The sequence below is a fragment of the Lepisma saccharinum genome, chromosome 27 (assembly GCF_977018435.1).
Source record: "Lepisma saccharinum chromosome 27, izLepSacc3.1, whole genome shotgun sequence".
In the NCBI taxonomy this organism is placed as follows: Eukaryota; Metazoa; Arthropoda; class Insecta; order Zygentoma; family Lepismatidae; genus Lepisma; species Lepisma saccharinum.
In genome coordinates, this window is record NC_139255.1 from 37,818,443 (window position 1) to 37,834,521 (window position 16,079).

Consider the following 16,079-nt stretch of genomic DNA (forward strand, 5'->3'; position numbering starts at 1 on the left):
CAACTTCATCTACAGTAATACAATGTGGGGGTGCAAGGGGTACCTTCCACGTAGGGGCCCAAAAGTCAATCTCACTTCCACGTAGCACACCCTGGACTGTAGACTAACGAGGCTGTGGCGACTGGCACTATGGCCAGTATAATTTTGTGTGTGTTATCCTGTTTTTGTCTTTGTATGTGCTGAGTACCCCTTGACAGCCTCAGCTTTTAACAGAAGTCTTAAGATTTTTAGTTATGCAACGTTAGAGTTGTCATTTGTAATGATAAGGGGCTGGCCCCTGTATAATGTGACGGCTGCAAAATAGCGTAAGTGCTGACGCACCCAAAATTTTAAATTCAAATTCCAGTAATACAATGTGCTGGACTGAAACAACTTCATCTACAGTAATACAATGTGGTGGACTTAAACAACTTCATGTTCAGTAATACAATGTGGTGGACTGAAACAACTTCATCTACAGTAATACAATGTGGTGGACTGAAACAACTTCATCTACAGTAATACAATGTGGTGGACTGAAACAACTTCATGTTCAGTAATACAATGTGGTGGACTGAAACAACTTCATGTTCAGTAATGCAATGTGGTGGACTGAAACAACTTCATGTTCAGTAATACAATGTGGTGGACTGAAACAACTTCATCTACAGTAATACAATGTGGTGGACTGAAACAACTTCATCTAAAGTAATACAATGTGGTGGACTGAAACAACTTCATCTACAGTAATACAATGTGGTGGACCGAAACAAAGTCATTTACAGTAATACAATGTGGTCGACTGAAACAACGTCATCTACAGTAATACAATGTGGTGGACTGAGACAACATCATTTACAGGAATGCAATGTGGTGGACCGAAACAACTTCATCTCCAGTAATACAACTCAAATATATACGAGGGTTGGGGCAAAAGTCATTGCAACTATTTTTTTTCTTGCAGATACCAGCCCGGTTGGAAAATGCGACATATACAGATGAAAGGACGAGGGGGAACTACATGTGGGGACAGTTAAAACACGCAAACATTTTGCCTCACATATTTATTACGATAGTGTACAGGACAATATTGGTTTGATCGTGCAAGACAATTACATACCTGTTCTACAGTTGACAGAACAGAACTGGGGCTAAAGGCCCTCAAAGTCACCTGCCATGTGCACCACACGCTGCCAACGATATGGGAGACTCTGAATACCATCTGCGTCACCATTGGCCGCACCATGTGTGAATCGGCTCATCTGTTGTTGCACAGCATTGGCAATGTCGTCTCGTGTCGCAAACCGCCTTCCACGTAGTGGTTCCTTAACCTTGGGTATGAGATGAAAGTCACAGGGCGAAATGTCAAGAGAGTACGGCGGGTGCTCCAATTCTTCCCATCCCCAGCTGTGCAGTTGCCGTACACACTCTGCTTTATGTGGTCTAGCGTTGTCGTGCAGGATGATTGCACTGTCCAGAAGGTCCGGACGTTTGTCCCGAACGCCTGTCGCACGAGGAAGTTTCTGTAGTACTCTTCTGTCACTGTTGTGCCATGTGGAACGAAGTGGCACACAATGACACCTCTGACATCATACGCGACGATCACCATCAATTTCACGGTGGAAGGATTCTGACGGAACTTCTTCGGCCTTGGTGATCCGGCATGTCGCCACTCCGCGGACCGACGTTTGAGTTCCGGTTCGTATGCCCTGGCCCAAAATTCATCGATGGCGATTATTCGTGACAGGAAGTGGTCGCCGTCCTGTTGGAAGCGTGCTAGGTGGTCGGAGCATGTTGCATATCGCATCCACCGTTGAATTTCCGTCAGTGCATGTGGTACCCACCGCGATGCGATTTTGCGCAGTTGCAGCTCTGTTCACAATATCCTGTGGATGGTGCGTTTCTCGTAGCCACTTGCACGTCGGTCCGCACACTGACAGGTCGTCCCGAGCGTTGCTGATCACCGGTTGACACACGTCCTTGATGAAACTTTCGTACCCACCATGCTACTGTCCGGTATGGGAGAGCATTAACCCCAACGGCGTCCACCAATTCACTGTGACAATCTCTCGCATTCAACCCTCGGCGAACGGCTATTTTTATGTACGAGCGCTGCTCAACACGGGTTACGTCCATCTCGCACGACGCTCGCCACATAACTGATTTCACTGCGCTCTCTGTGCTACTTCCTGCAATCACAGAGCCATCTGTTGTTGTGCATACACACTATGCCTGCATGGCTTCCACGCGACACATAGCACTTTGTGCTGCGCTCACATATCTGCAATAAAAAAACAGTTGCAATGACTTTTGCCCCAACCCTCGTATTTGTAGTAATGGTAAAGTTTCGATGATAATGCAGGAGCTTTCGACACTGTTAGTGTTTATTTTACGATACGTACGTTATACAACAAGTAAGTTAATTTCAGTACAAATTTGATGAGTCTCTGAATTTTGTACCTCTTCAGTTATAAAGTAATGAATGGTCGATGGAGATATAAGCCGAAAAGTGATTCGAAGGCAACAAGAAACTGCCTTATTTTTCAGTCGGTACAATCGCATTGGTGATCTATTTGAACCGGAAATGTACGTTGATTTCAAGTTTTGAGCCAAGCAAGTTTTCGATGCCTGTCGTTCCAGAAAAGCTCCAGTTTCTTGTCGTCCGCAATCCCAAACCTCTGGAGACGGAAATTCTGGCGATGGCTTTCACAAGATGTAACCGTCCCGTCGAGCACGAATTACTTCTGGAAATCCCCTTCCTTCTCCTGAAAGGCTTCTCCTTGCAGCATCTGTCACATCCTGGACATTTCTAAGATCTGCTCTTATTTCCTGTCACGGTCTGTGGAACTCTAGCGTATTTGAAGAGGACCAACATTTGAGATCACATGTGGAACACTTTCATTGTGTCGTGTAGCCATAACATAGCCGCCTCTCTGTTAGAATGTTAGAAATTAACACATGCAGTTATTGTCAAATGGTATATTTGCCATTAATCCACTGGCATGTGTGGTTCAGAGTTCAATCACCAGTGGTAACCCCAAATTTCGGAATTGATCCATTATCGAGAGGTTACACTTGGAAGGAAATAATGGCAACTCCTGACTAGAAATTCAGATAACAGCGAAGGTGGGAATCAATGCGCTGAACACGCGTCACCCAATGAAATCCCCACATTGGGAGGCCTTGACCTTCAAAGTTCTATTATTATGCATAACTTAGTATGTTCGTTAAGCAAATCGAATAAACGAACTTGTTAAAAGTTAAATAGCATAAGAAAAACTTTCTTAAGCAAACATATTTTATTATTCACCTATATAAACTAACGTTAAGACGTAAACCAATAGCAATTATACAATTATAAAGTACAGCGTGTAACAAAAGTCCGGGAACACTTTAAAAAAGTTATTGTAGCCAAACGAGTAGCATTACAAAATGACAAAGTACATCATTTCAAACAGTAAAGTTGTAAGTTTTTTCTCATTGCAGGTGTTACGTGTAGTTCCATATACCGTCGCTAGGTGGTGTTATAATCAAGATGGCGCTTTCTGGAGCTGAGAAGGCTTTCTGCGTGCTAGAATTTGACAAAGCAAAGATTACAACGGATGTCCAACGAAAGTTTAGGATGAAGGACGGGAAAGCACCAACCAGGAAGGCAATCTACATTTGACATGTAAAGCTTGTTGCAACTGGGTGTTTGTGTGTCAAGAAGAGAAGTGGTCGGCCAGGTGCGAGTGAAAATGACATTGAGCGAGTGAGAGACGCTTTCACAAGGCGCCATCTTGATTATGACACCACCTAGCGACGATATATGGAACTACACGTAACACCTGCAATGAGAAAAAAAAACTTGCAACTTAACTCTTTGAAATGATGTACAAGGGTTGGATAAAAAGTAATGGCAACACTGCTGTCCCGTGAAAGGGGCGAGTCACAGCGCCACAACCGTTTCGTGGTTGATAAAGGAATGTCAGACGAGGAAGTATAGTGAGTGGGGTGCGATTGTATGTTATTCAGTCTAAAACAGCAGTGCTCTGAAGCAGAGGACGAGAGTGCAAGCGCCCTAACAATATGTTTAGGCAAGAAGAACAACGTCTCTTAGGCAGACGGTTAACGCAGCCTACTACTGCACCTTCTTGCAACACCACCTTCGTCTCGCATTAAGAAGGAAGCGACCGCACGTTCTGGCACGGTGTCCCATCATCCTGCTTGACAATGCAAACTGTCACACTACGAACACTGTGACGGCGCTCCTGCATAACTGGTAGTGGGAGGTACTGGAACATCCGTCGTATTCACCGGTATGAGACCGTGTGATTACGATCTTTTTGCCAAAATGAAGGAACCACTGGGCGGGAAGCACTACGACACGCGCGAAGCCATCATACGTGCTATAGGGCGGTCACTGCGGGACATCGACAGAGATGGACGCGCTGACGGTGTACGACGCCTTCCATACGTGTGGCAGAAGGTCGTAGAGATGGGGGGGGGATTAAATTGAAGGAATGTAACACGTGCTCCTCTGCAAATACAGTCAAGTAGCAATTATACCAGTGTTGCCATTACTTTTTATCCAACCCTTGTACTTTGTTACTTTGTAATGCTACTCGTTTGGCTACAATAATTTTTTAAAAGTGTTCCAGGACTTTTGTTACACGCTGTATATATGTATAATTACAGATGCACAGAGAAAAGTGTAAATATCGGCCAAGTTTCATTAGTAGTTTGTCTACAACCGTTCGGTATAAGAAGGGACCCGAATTCTGTACTGTAGATGGCTATGGATGTGGGTGCAGAACGTTTGTTTCCTGGTGTACTTCACATCCGGTTTCCTCCGTCTGCTGGAATTCTCCTATGCAAGGTACCTTTGGGGCTTTCTTGCCAGGTTTCAGTGAGGCTGGTATCATATGTTAACCTCATAGGGAGAACTAACTACCCGTGCTCTAAATGGGCGAATCGGCTTATGCTTGGGCTAGTTTCTCGTAAACCTATCACTCCGAGCCAGGTTCTTGCGATACCATCAAACCGTGATTAATCTTGAAAGGGTTGCTCGTTACAGATTTGTTAGCAGATCTGCATCAGTCAACTCGATCCAGGATTGCCAGTGGGTAAGTTTTGTTGTAAATGTGCGAAGGAATAATAAATAAGACTTTATTGGAAGAAATTTACATCGGTCATCTGTTACCCTGTTAGCCTAACTGAGAACTCCGATTTGGGGTAACCCAGCTGCGACCAGTCACAGGCCGTAGAGAACTTGTGTAGGTGCGTTTCAAGCATGGGTGTTCGTCTCCTTTCTAAATGTACCTTCATCAGTTTTACGTAACTCTCAGCCATCCTCATCGTTGTGATTAGTCAAACGCGGAAGAATAGCGGCGACAAAATAATTAAAATATGTACAATAGATGCACACTCGCGCGCACTTAATACAGTAACGTTCAGTAGAATACAGGGTGGAGTATAAGGGAGACATGTTGCTTTTTTATGCGTACCACCGTAAATTTATCGATTATGAGCAGTATTGTTGACACTGAAAACATTTTGAACGGAACATTAACTAATATTCTGTAACGGGGTATCGGGTTCTGATTCCAGCATGAGGTGACACAGTAAATCCATTTTACGACAGCTAAGAAAATTATGCCCAGTCCCCACCAGGAATGGAACACTCGGACTGCTTTCAAGACCATACAGTTCTCGTTGAGGCACCAGGTAGTTGGGTGACCCGATTGTCAAGTGATGACATTTTTCTCAGGTTTCAGAAAAGCACGATTGTACACCGATAAAAATATATCTGTGGTTTGTATATGCAGATGATTCCCTAGTTATGTAAAATTCTGCTCTCATCCTGGGTAGGCGTCCACCCAACACACCTTAGTGTTAGTTGGGTTGCATAACACGAAGGCTCTTTTCTAGATGTCTAGAAACCTTGTTATTTTGTGTTTGTAATGAACTAATGATATCAATTCCCATTTTATCTGTATTCTAACTTTTCTATAGCTATGTGGAGCGAGAGAGAGAGAGAGAGAGAGAGAGAGTGAGAGAGAGTGAGAGTGTGTTCCAAAGATGCCATCATATTGAGAATGTCCCCATTTCTTCTGTTGCAGGCGTGGGTGTGTACATCTCGAGGGTGGAGGAGGGCAGCGTAGCGGAAAGGGTGGGGCTGCGTCCCGGAGACACGATACTCGAAGTGAACGGAACCCCCTTCACAGGCATCAGTCACGAAGAAGCACTCAAGGTAAGGAAAAGGCTCTTTATTAAAAATAGTTTTCTGTATGATTTCCTGCTTTCCAAGAGCTAATAATGAAGTTACAAAATTAGATAAAAACTTTCATTGGCTGAAATTTTCGAGCATTATTGTACAGTGTGTTCGTTTTGGCTCTGGGCCAAGATAGCGCGTGACGACGTGGCATGGCGCGGATGCCGGCATCTTCGACCCGTGACGTTTTACGCACATATCTTTAGCATGTAACCAATTATATTTATATTGCATGATGAGTACTAACCTATGTTATGCTGTGCCGTCTGCAGTCACACGCTATCTCGGCCAAGAGCCAAAACAAACGCACTGTATGTGAAGAATGAACATGTACCTTATTGGTATAAAATACTACTAACAATAATCCTATAAAGTCATTTAGGTTGTCCCGAAAAACTTTAGGATTCGGTAAATTTTGCTACATTTACCCTAAATGTTTAGTGGCTTTCATTTTTATGTAGTGGAACTTATTGATACGCGATGAAACTATATAGGAGAAGTTTTTCTTATATTGTACCGCTATACTGTTTATTATGAATAAATTGCGGAATTCACTCCGTACCTAGTTTCCACCATACTTTCCACTTTAACATAATCATTCCTCAAATTTTACATGTGTTGTGGAATATTTTGAATATTTTTCGAAATTCTTGCAAACGATACAAACCGGCCGGCATTGCGCGATCCTAGATTACACCTCTAGAGAAAATATTACACAAACACAATTTACAGTAATGTCAAAATGTACTTTTTACAATTAATACGCTTTTATTCATACTACGTTCCAACGCGCAAAAATGTGTCTTTGTCACGAGCAGGAACAAAGTTAATTCAACAATGTAGCAAATATTAAAAATTATAAAACAATTACTATAAGCGGAACAACAATAGACAAAAGTACTGAACAATGGAATCTTAAGAATGAGTTCAATTCTTTACATGTAATGTATTTTCTCTTACGGTCATATCAGTAGTCTATATGCTCTTGTAGATAAATCAGTGTGCCGAGTGAATGAATGAATAAAAAAACTATCAACTGCAAAATATATTTTTACATCAGTTTTTAATGTAAACTGTCTGTGGTTATACAGACAAACTGGAAACACTGGTACAATTTAGGAACACTGGTAATATTTAGAAACACTGGTACAAACCCAACCACATTTTGAAGGAAAGTCGAAAAATATACGACTATTAACTAATTAAATATTTGGAAGTATGTAGTCTATATATAGTATACTACGAATTAAGAAACTATGAACGTGATAGATGCGCTGATTTTCACATCAAAGTAAACAAACTTCTGTTCGCAGTATTTGCTTGGATCAACTGTTTATTTTAATAGAAATATGTTGCTCTCCTAAATTATACGGAATTATATTCAAAGGGAATGCTGGTTTTTCCAATCTGATATTGAATTTGTTCCTTTCTCGCATTACAAACTTTGATTACGTATACGTATATGACACTACGTGTACACTGAAAGTAGACCAGCAATACAACTGAGTGAATGCCTCAAATATTAATGATTGATCGCATAAAGAACACATCTAACTCATTCACTAGTTATATTCTCGCCGGTACAATTTGAAAATACTGGTACAATTTAGAAACACCGGTACAATCTAGAAACACCGGTACAATTTAGAAACACCGGTGCAATTTAGAAACACCGGTGCAATTTAGAAACACCTGTACAATTTAAAAACACCGGTGCAATTTAGAAACACCTGTACAATTTAAAAACACCGGTGCAATTTAGAAACACCTGTACAATTTAAAAACACCTGTACAATTTAGAAACACCGGTACAATTTAGAAACACCGGTACAATTCAGAAACACCGGTACAATTCAGAAACACCGGTACAATTTAGAAACACCTGTACAATTTAGAAACACCGGTACAAATTAGAAACACCGGTGCAATTTAGAAACACCGGTGCAATTTAGAAACACCTGTACAATTTAGAAACACCTGTACAATTTAAAAACACCTGTACAATTTAAAAACACCTGTACAATTTAGAAACACCGGTACAATTTAGAAACACAAGCACAACTTAGAAACACTGGAACAACAATATATGCAAATTGATTGATTGATTGGTTGTTTAAAGTCCACTTTATGCACAGTAAGGCTAATCGGGACTGGACCTACAGTTTAAAGTGTGATCCGAACCACTTGTGCCTCCACCGGGTATGGAACCCGGGACCCCGTGATTACAAGGCAACAACGCTACCACTGCGCCATCGGGGAGGCCGATTATATATGCAAATTTTCCTTGCGTGTACAGTCAGAAGAAAAATGTCGTTGTTATGAAATCATTCATTTGTATCCCTTTTTGGCAGCCATTGCTAAGCATCAAGAAGCTTTACACGACGCAACATTGTTTTCAGAATAGGATGCAAGAATTTAAGTGTGTTTTTCAATACGTCATAACAACGGCAATTTCTCTTGGCTGTATATGCATCTATGTAAATTTCAAGTAAGACTGTACGTTCAATTTCTGTGGTGACAAGTTGATGGTTGTCGCAAATATTCCGATTTCGTATGAGGTACATAAACAGGTGCCGGAATTGGTGAAGATGATTATTAGTTTCACGAACACAATAAGCCAATTTTTTTTTGCGGATGCGTAAAATAATATAATTCCGAGCAGATTTAGTTTATCTTTCACTGCGGACAGCTAATTCCAATCAGCGTTGAAATATTCAAGGGAGATGTTCGATAATTGGCTTTGTGACAGCTCATATATTGCCCAGTAGTAGAATTTGCATATGAATCACATTCAAAGGGAATTACGTTTTCGGTACTTTGTGGTACTGTAGCTAGAAGATTTGGTTCGAAGTCAGTTGAACTTCTGCCTGACCTCATTGGTATACTCATTTGTTTTGAGAGCAATTGCTGAAGGTTGCTTGTTGTAATTCCTACTAAGTATAGTCTATATGACCACCTCGATGGCTTAGTAGCAACGTCGGCTCCTTGTGATCAAGAGGGCTCGGGTTCGATACCTGGTGGAGTCTCATAGTGGTTCGGACCTAGCTTTAAACGTAGGTTTAGTTACGTTTAGACTATCTGCATTAAGTGGCCTTAAACCGAAAACAAACTAAGAGCAGTTCAAGCGAAGAAAAACTGAGAACTCGTGTTTTCCATTATTTCCCTTCCCCTTCATGCAAGTGCGGGGTGACCAGGAAGGTCAGAAATAGCGTGACGTCACACTCGCTGAAAAATAGCAGCAAACGGAAGAAATGTATTAAGGAATAAATAAATTAATATTATTTATTAGTTCAATCTGCATTCCCTTGCAAGTAGTGGCTACTCAAATAGGAGTAACATAAACTTGGTTTTATGATAGTTTCATTCTTAGCATTCTACAATCCGGGTGGGGCATATTATGTCTACCAATGTTAGTTTATAACCCTGTCGGAACACAGGTGCGCATGCGCAGGAATCTACCATTCTTGGGCAGCTGCAAAGCTTGCAATCATTCTACCATTGGACGTTGGTCGGTTCAGACGCGAATCGCGGCAGTGGAGACGTTCATCCGAACGTCTGATACTGAACTCTGCCATTGGCTGACCCTACCTATATTGTTATGCCGTGCCGCTCTGGCACTTGTTGATGGCGATCCGTATTCGACCGTCTCCTGAATGGAACCTGTTCGGATGAACGTCTCCATTGCCACGATTCGCGTCAGAACTGGCCAACCTTACATGGTGAACTGAGCATCGCTACTGCCTAATCACGGAAGATTCCTGCGCATGCGCGCGTGCATTCGGACAGCGTTACCAACTCAATTTGCTAGATGCAATATGCGAATCTTGTACGGAATATAAAAACATAAAATTAAGAATTTCACATTTAATAATTAGCATAAATAGTAGTAACTTAAACATTATGTAATAAATGTCTAACCATGAAGTACGGAAGTCATCTGTAATATTTCTTTTTCAAAATACATTACCCTAATATAGGGACTTAACGGTAGTTTCAAGAGCCATGTCCTATATCCTTGCAGTGCACTCGGACAGTATGGCAACTGTAGAAAACAGACACGGCTCGATTTGATGGACATGAGGCCAGTAAAGTATTGCCTCTAGCTTTTCTTCCTATGAGCTGTGCTGTCTTGTAGAATGGGAAATGCAAATTAGTTTTGGTATCGACATATTCATGTTAGTTTGCTGAGATAAATGTATGCTACGTCCATCCCATGAATTTGTGCCGAGACATGTACACAACAATTGGTCACAAGAACAATAGTTTCACCAACAATATTCAAATGTAACGGAAAGACCACAACAATCAGTCATGTTGCTTTCTCGTACGCACTGTTCTTCAGAACAGAAGTATCACGCCATCTGTCCATGAAAGCTACAACTATTATCACTATCATACTCTCGATTCCAAAAAACATTTTTTCCCGTCTTTATGTGTCTGCTGCCAAAACCATTGGTTACAACGTTGTTTGTATAACGGATCAATTAACATGCAAAAAAAGATCTTTGGAATAAAATATTCATTGTTAACCAAATATGTTTTCGATCGCTTGTGTGCTAGAAGGTTTTCCATTAGTTCTTAATTTTTATATACAACGATTACGGTTATTAGCTGTAATTGTGCACGTGAAAACATTAAATACTTCCTTATCAACAATACCTTTTGTTCTGTCGATTTGCGGTACTGATTAAGTAACTTGTGTACAGTTGAGCTATGGCAACTAGTGTTCAGTACAGTACATGACGGCGATTAGGGGCGAGGGGGCAGCTGCCCCCCCCCACTTTTGCCCCCGTACTATGCTAAACCTTATCTACAAAGGAGAATATACTGTATTTGCCCCCTGGTTTTGGAACCCAATCGCCGCCACTGAGTACAGTATATAACCCTATGTTGCTCTTTCACTGGCTACGAAAACTCTTACTCACTCTGTGCTGTACTGAAGCAGTGTAGCAGTGTTATTTGAAACTTGTGTAGTAGCATTGTACCATGTGTATAAGAAGACCAGGCACGAACTAATCTATACATATAAATGGATGTATGTGTGTGTGAGGGTGTGTATATTTGTTTGTTCCGGCATAACTCTCGAACGCCTGGAGCAATTTCAACCAAACTTGGTACACGTATCACTTGCAATCTGGTAATAATATTTTGGGGTAAGACACCCCTGGCACTCCTAGGGGTGGGGTGGGAAGGGGTGACATGTAAAAATAATCGAGAACCACCGATATTAAATTCCGCACAAACAGATGTCCGTGACTCTATGCAATCCGCACAACGATAGTGTTTCTCTGGTTGTCTAACATTCAGGCTGTGTTGCGAATGGAATCCATAGTTTTCGTGACACTCCCAATGCGGTTCAACTTCAAGTTCATCACCTATCGGCATGGAGGGTGAGAGGGGGTGAAGAAGAAAATGCCACAAATGACCTAGATTAGTGTCGAATCCATAGTTTTCGGAGTCGCTAAAGCTAAGGGTAGAGAAACAAACAGTTCTTTGCTGAGATCTATAACTGCTTGTCAAATGACGTTAATATACCAACCGCTAACGATTTTAAAATCCGCATACACGCGTAAAAGGACCTGCTGTTATCTTCTTTAAAGTTGCGAGGAATGAAAGCAATGATACCTTTGTACGTGTGAATGTGTCGAACTATTTTCGAACAGCTTGGGTCTATGAAACATTCTAATTCGCCTTGCACATGAATATTTATCGGCTGGTGAGTACGGGAAAGTTCTGGCGAACCACTAATGCTGTTTTTACGAGCTCCTTGTCAGCCTTTAAGCTTACTGCAGGAAAAAAAAGAGAACATGCTAACTTTTTCTGGTATCGATGTCGGATGAAAAAAAGGACCAAAAAAACCGTGAAAGTTTTAACGAGTTTCACAAGAGCTGTAGAAGCTGCAAATCCTTAGAAGACGCTTATTGGTGCGTTTCTGGCGAGGGATTCCATTCCTGCGTAGTTTACTTGGTTCTCCAATCCGACCTTGCAATGGCGAACATCTGGGTCATCGATCAGGCGGGAGTCACGTGACCCCTGGGGAGGTCCTTGTGCAAGAAACTCATCAAAAACCTTTATTATTTATTGTAGAATGGATTTCTGCTTTCGAACCGTTGGTCGGTTTCGTTTGCTTAAAGTACATAGCAGACTGTACACTCCTTCTTGTGCAGCGATGAGAATAATTTTAGTAGATACTGTACGTTATGGCGAATTGCCGTGTCAAGAAAGGCAACATGAATGCTCTGTGATGGTAGGAAATCCTTTGGACTTGAGAGATTTCTTGGTTTTACATTGCTGTGGTGAAGGCAAATCCAAAGTAATGAAATTCGGCTGAAGTGTATAAAAAAGCGCCACGATTTTGATGTGGGGAGCCAGCCTCCGTTGCGTAGTAGTTAGAGCAACACGCTACAACGACAGGACACAAAAAATTCTCATTTAACTGTTAAATTTCCCTCTCAACTCCACTAGAATATTCAAAGGTCAATTACCTTCTCTCTTTATCTTAAATAATTTATTTTTCATTTGACAATTCACAGAATATTTTTTTTAATGATTGATTTTTTGTTTTAAGTCCACTTTTATGCACAGTAAGGCTAATCGGGACTGGACCTACAGTTTAAAGTGGGATCCGAACCACTATATAAATTTCTTATTAAGTGAATAGGCAGTGTTTCGTCTGCCCCACCCGTGATACAAAATTGTTCACTTGTAGCTACAAATCTGGGAAAGTATTTTGAATGTAGTTATGTTTAATCAACAGTCTTTTGTTTCATATTTCATTGCACAGAAACTGTTAAGAAAATGTTGCTTAACTATCAGCAGAATAGTTACTTTAATATAAAAACTGTAGTCCGCGTGTCCAACCCGTGACAATGGGACGCCTCATAAACATACATTTACACATTTTTTTCTTATTATTACGTTTTCTTTCCATCCAGGACCCGGTATCAATTATCGCACTCGACACGGACACCTTGGTCAAGCGCCGTATTTCGTCTTCTGTCGTCAGGGCGGAATGCTTTCGCGGTTAGGTTAGGATCGTTAGGTTTAAATCTCTTAGGTTGAATGTAGTGTATTTATGCTAACTACGAAGGTATTTAGCCTGACGTCAGGAGACGAAATACGGCGCTTGACCAAGAAGGTGTTCGAGTCGGGTGCAATAAGTGAGACCCTGAACACACTAAATTAGGGCGTTGTAAATCTTAATTTCTCCGATCGGATCATTATGGTCTCTGACGCACTAGTTTAGTCAAAATGGCGAGCTTTTGCAGCGACTTAATTCCGTCTACTTGCACTTCCAGACCTGCGGAGCTAAATGCAGTTACAGCGCCATCAAAGGCAGCCGCCGCAGCTGCATTAGCCACGTACGCAGTCGCCGAACGCAGCTAACCGCCTTTCCGAGCATCGCTTCGCTGAGCAGCCTTTGAGGTTCGCAATATTCGCAACAAAAGCTCCTCTCACGCTCTCGGCAGCCATTGTTCGAAGCGAAAAAAACATGACGGCGAGGGAGCGTTATTGAAATTCTTTGCGAGCGAGTTTCCTTGTATTTTTATGCGCCATCGTCCAATGCGGACGACTCGTAAATTTCCCCCATGTCAATTGCACGTCATTTGCTTTCGGCGACGAGATAGGGATGAGATAAAAGAAGCATCTCCCGCGACGAACTGAGATTTATTGGAATATCTTTCCTCCTTGGATGGATCCTCGTCGGGTTGATTGCTTTACAAGCTTGCAATGCAAATATTTGCGTGCCTTGTTTTCGTGTCGACGATCCGCGTCAAAGTCAAGAAGAGAAATGACAGATCGGGACGCATTTCCTTTGTTCTTTAATGGCAGACTTAATATCACATTTTGCAAGTGTTAAGTGCGATATCAGAATGCTGCTTCAGCAACTAATAAACAGTGATTTGCGGCCAATCCCAGAAAGTCTGCAATTTTCTATTACCGAATGCTCGATTCGCGAGCTCATCTGATTACTGATTTACATATGGTGATGAAAACAAAAAGACAGATGAGCATCTACTTCATCACAGAAGATTGAGACGTTGCTTAAACGAGTCAATCTTTTAGCCAAAGGGTTAAGCTTCTGCCTTCGGTACGAATGGTCCTGGGTTCGATTTCCGGTGGGCTACCATACGTCCTGGTTTTCCCGGACATGTCCTCTTTCCGGACCCTGAAATTTGCGTCCTGTCGGGTTTTTACTTTCTGTTAAAATGTCCGTTTTTTTTTCATTTATCCAATCATCATAGGTCAGAGATCACGAAGTTACAACTTTTCGAATCATTAAACGTCTGATGTTGGCAGCACTGGACGATGCTCTACGCGTTAGTCGTTTGTTGTTACGGTTTCAAGTTCCGGTCGATGTGATTTCCGCGTCATTCGTTTGTTCGTGTTTCGAAGTGGAAGTTAGAGTTTGCGAACACGGTGTAAGCTACTAATATGCCTGAAAGAAAGGGCAAGTTTACTAATGAGTTACAATAAAAGTATTCATGTTTTAGACGTGGTAGAGACGATTTTGAAGGCGAGTGTATGGTTTGTAAACCGGGTACATATGTGTCTGTGGCAAACAAAGGAGGGCTAGACTCGCAAGCACACGTGGAGTGCGAAAAGCACAAAAGAGCCGTCAGAGGTGAAGCTTCATCTACAAAACTGACTCAGTTTTTCACGAAACCTGGCAGTGAACATGAAGATAAAGTAAGTGCTGCAGAGTAAAGTTAGTCGCAGTATAATATCATGGAGATAATATTTTATTTAATGGTGATAAATTGTGTGATTTATGTAATGTTTTCGTGTTTGTGAATAAGTTGATGGTGTGTGTGGCTTTCGAAGAAAATGTCCTCTTTTTAGCATTTCAACATAGTGAACACAGTTCGGGAATACTTGAAACAAACCGTAGCGGATTTTATTGTCGAAAGCCAGAAGAAAGTGGCGGAGGGATGCGATGTGATAACAACGCGTCACTCATTGGAAAGAACCCGGAGAATTTTTACGCCACAGAATTTTAGTTTCTTAAAAGTGAGTCAATAAATCCCAAGAAATCTTACATTTCTCAACACTGAAGAACAACATTCTACCCTCGTTTATGAAAAGTATCCAAAGAGAGTTAAGTATAAATACAGAATATTATATTTGAATCTCCCTCATGATTGAGAAGAAAGTAATAATGAAGATGCCCAGGCCGTATCGTATCATCCGTCCTAGCGACTGCTCGGGTTCGATGCTCAGTTCAAACTGAGACGAGAAATAATTCGTTATGCGAAATATGCATTTGGGAGTCTCGACAGCCACTTTTACAAAACGGCCAAGGAAGGAAGCACAACGAAAAGGAACTATCTGTGACAGATGGAAGTCCCTTGCCTACGAGATGTTTCACCCTATGAACATATTAATTACATATTAATTATAAAACAGGTGATGATGTGACAGGCCAGTGGAGAAGGTTACATAATTTAGAACTGCTTAATTTCTACTCATGTGCAGATATTATTAGAATAATTAATTCAAGAAAACTTAGATGGGCAGGCCATGTGGCACGAATGGGAGAGGAAAGAAGAGTTTACAGGATTCTTGTTGGGAAACCTGGTGGTAAGAGACCTGTAGGAAGGCCAAGACGAAGATGGAGGGATAACGTTGATATGGACCTAAAGGAAATGGATAAGGATGGAAAAGATTGGATTGATCTTGCCCAGGATATAGAAACAGATGGAAGACTTGCGTTGCTTCAGCCATAAACCTTTGGGTTTAAGAAGGCTACAGAGTTGTTAGTTAATTAGTGGTTACTACAGTGTGGTCCGTGGGAGATGTTACAAAAAGAAACGAAAATGTTGCAGAAAATATTCCAATTTATTAC

The 16,079-nt window shown here is 41.5% G+C and overlaps 1 protein-coding gene across 6 annotated transcripts in view; it reads left to right on the plus strand.

Moving 5' to 3' along the window:
* The window catches only part of dysc (whirlin protein dyschronic), an 817,084-nt gene that overhangs the window by 268,474 nt on the left and 532,531 nt on the right, over positions 1 to 16,079 (plus strand). For all 6 annotated transcript variants that reach the window (XM_083113360.1, XM_083113363.1, XM_083113365.1 and 3 more), the window contains exon 3: positions 6,081 to 6,211. In XM_083113360.1, the coding sequence (XP_082969486.1) occupies positions 6,081 to 6,211 (131 nt within the window). The remainder of the gene's footprint in view (positions 1 to 6,080; positions 6,212 to 16,079) is intronic.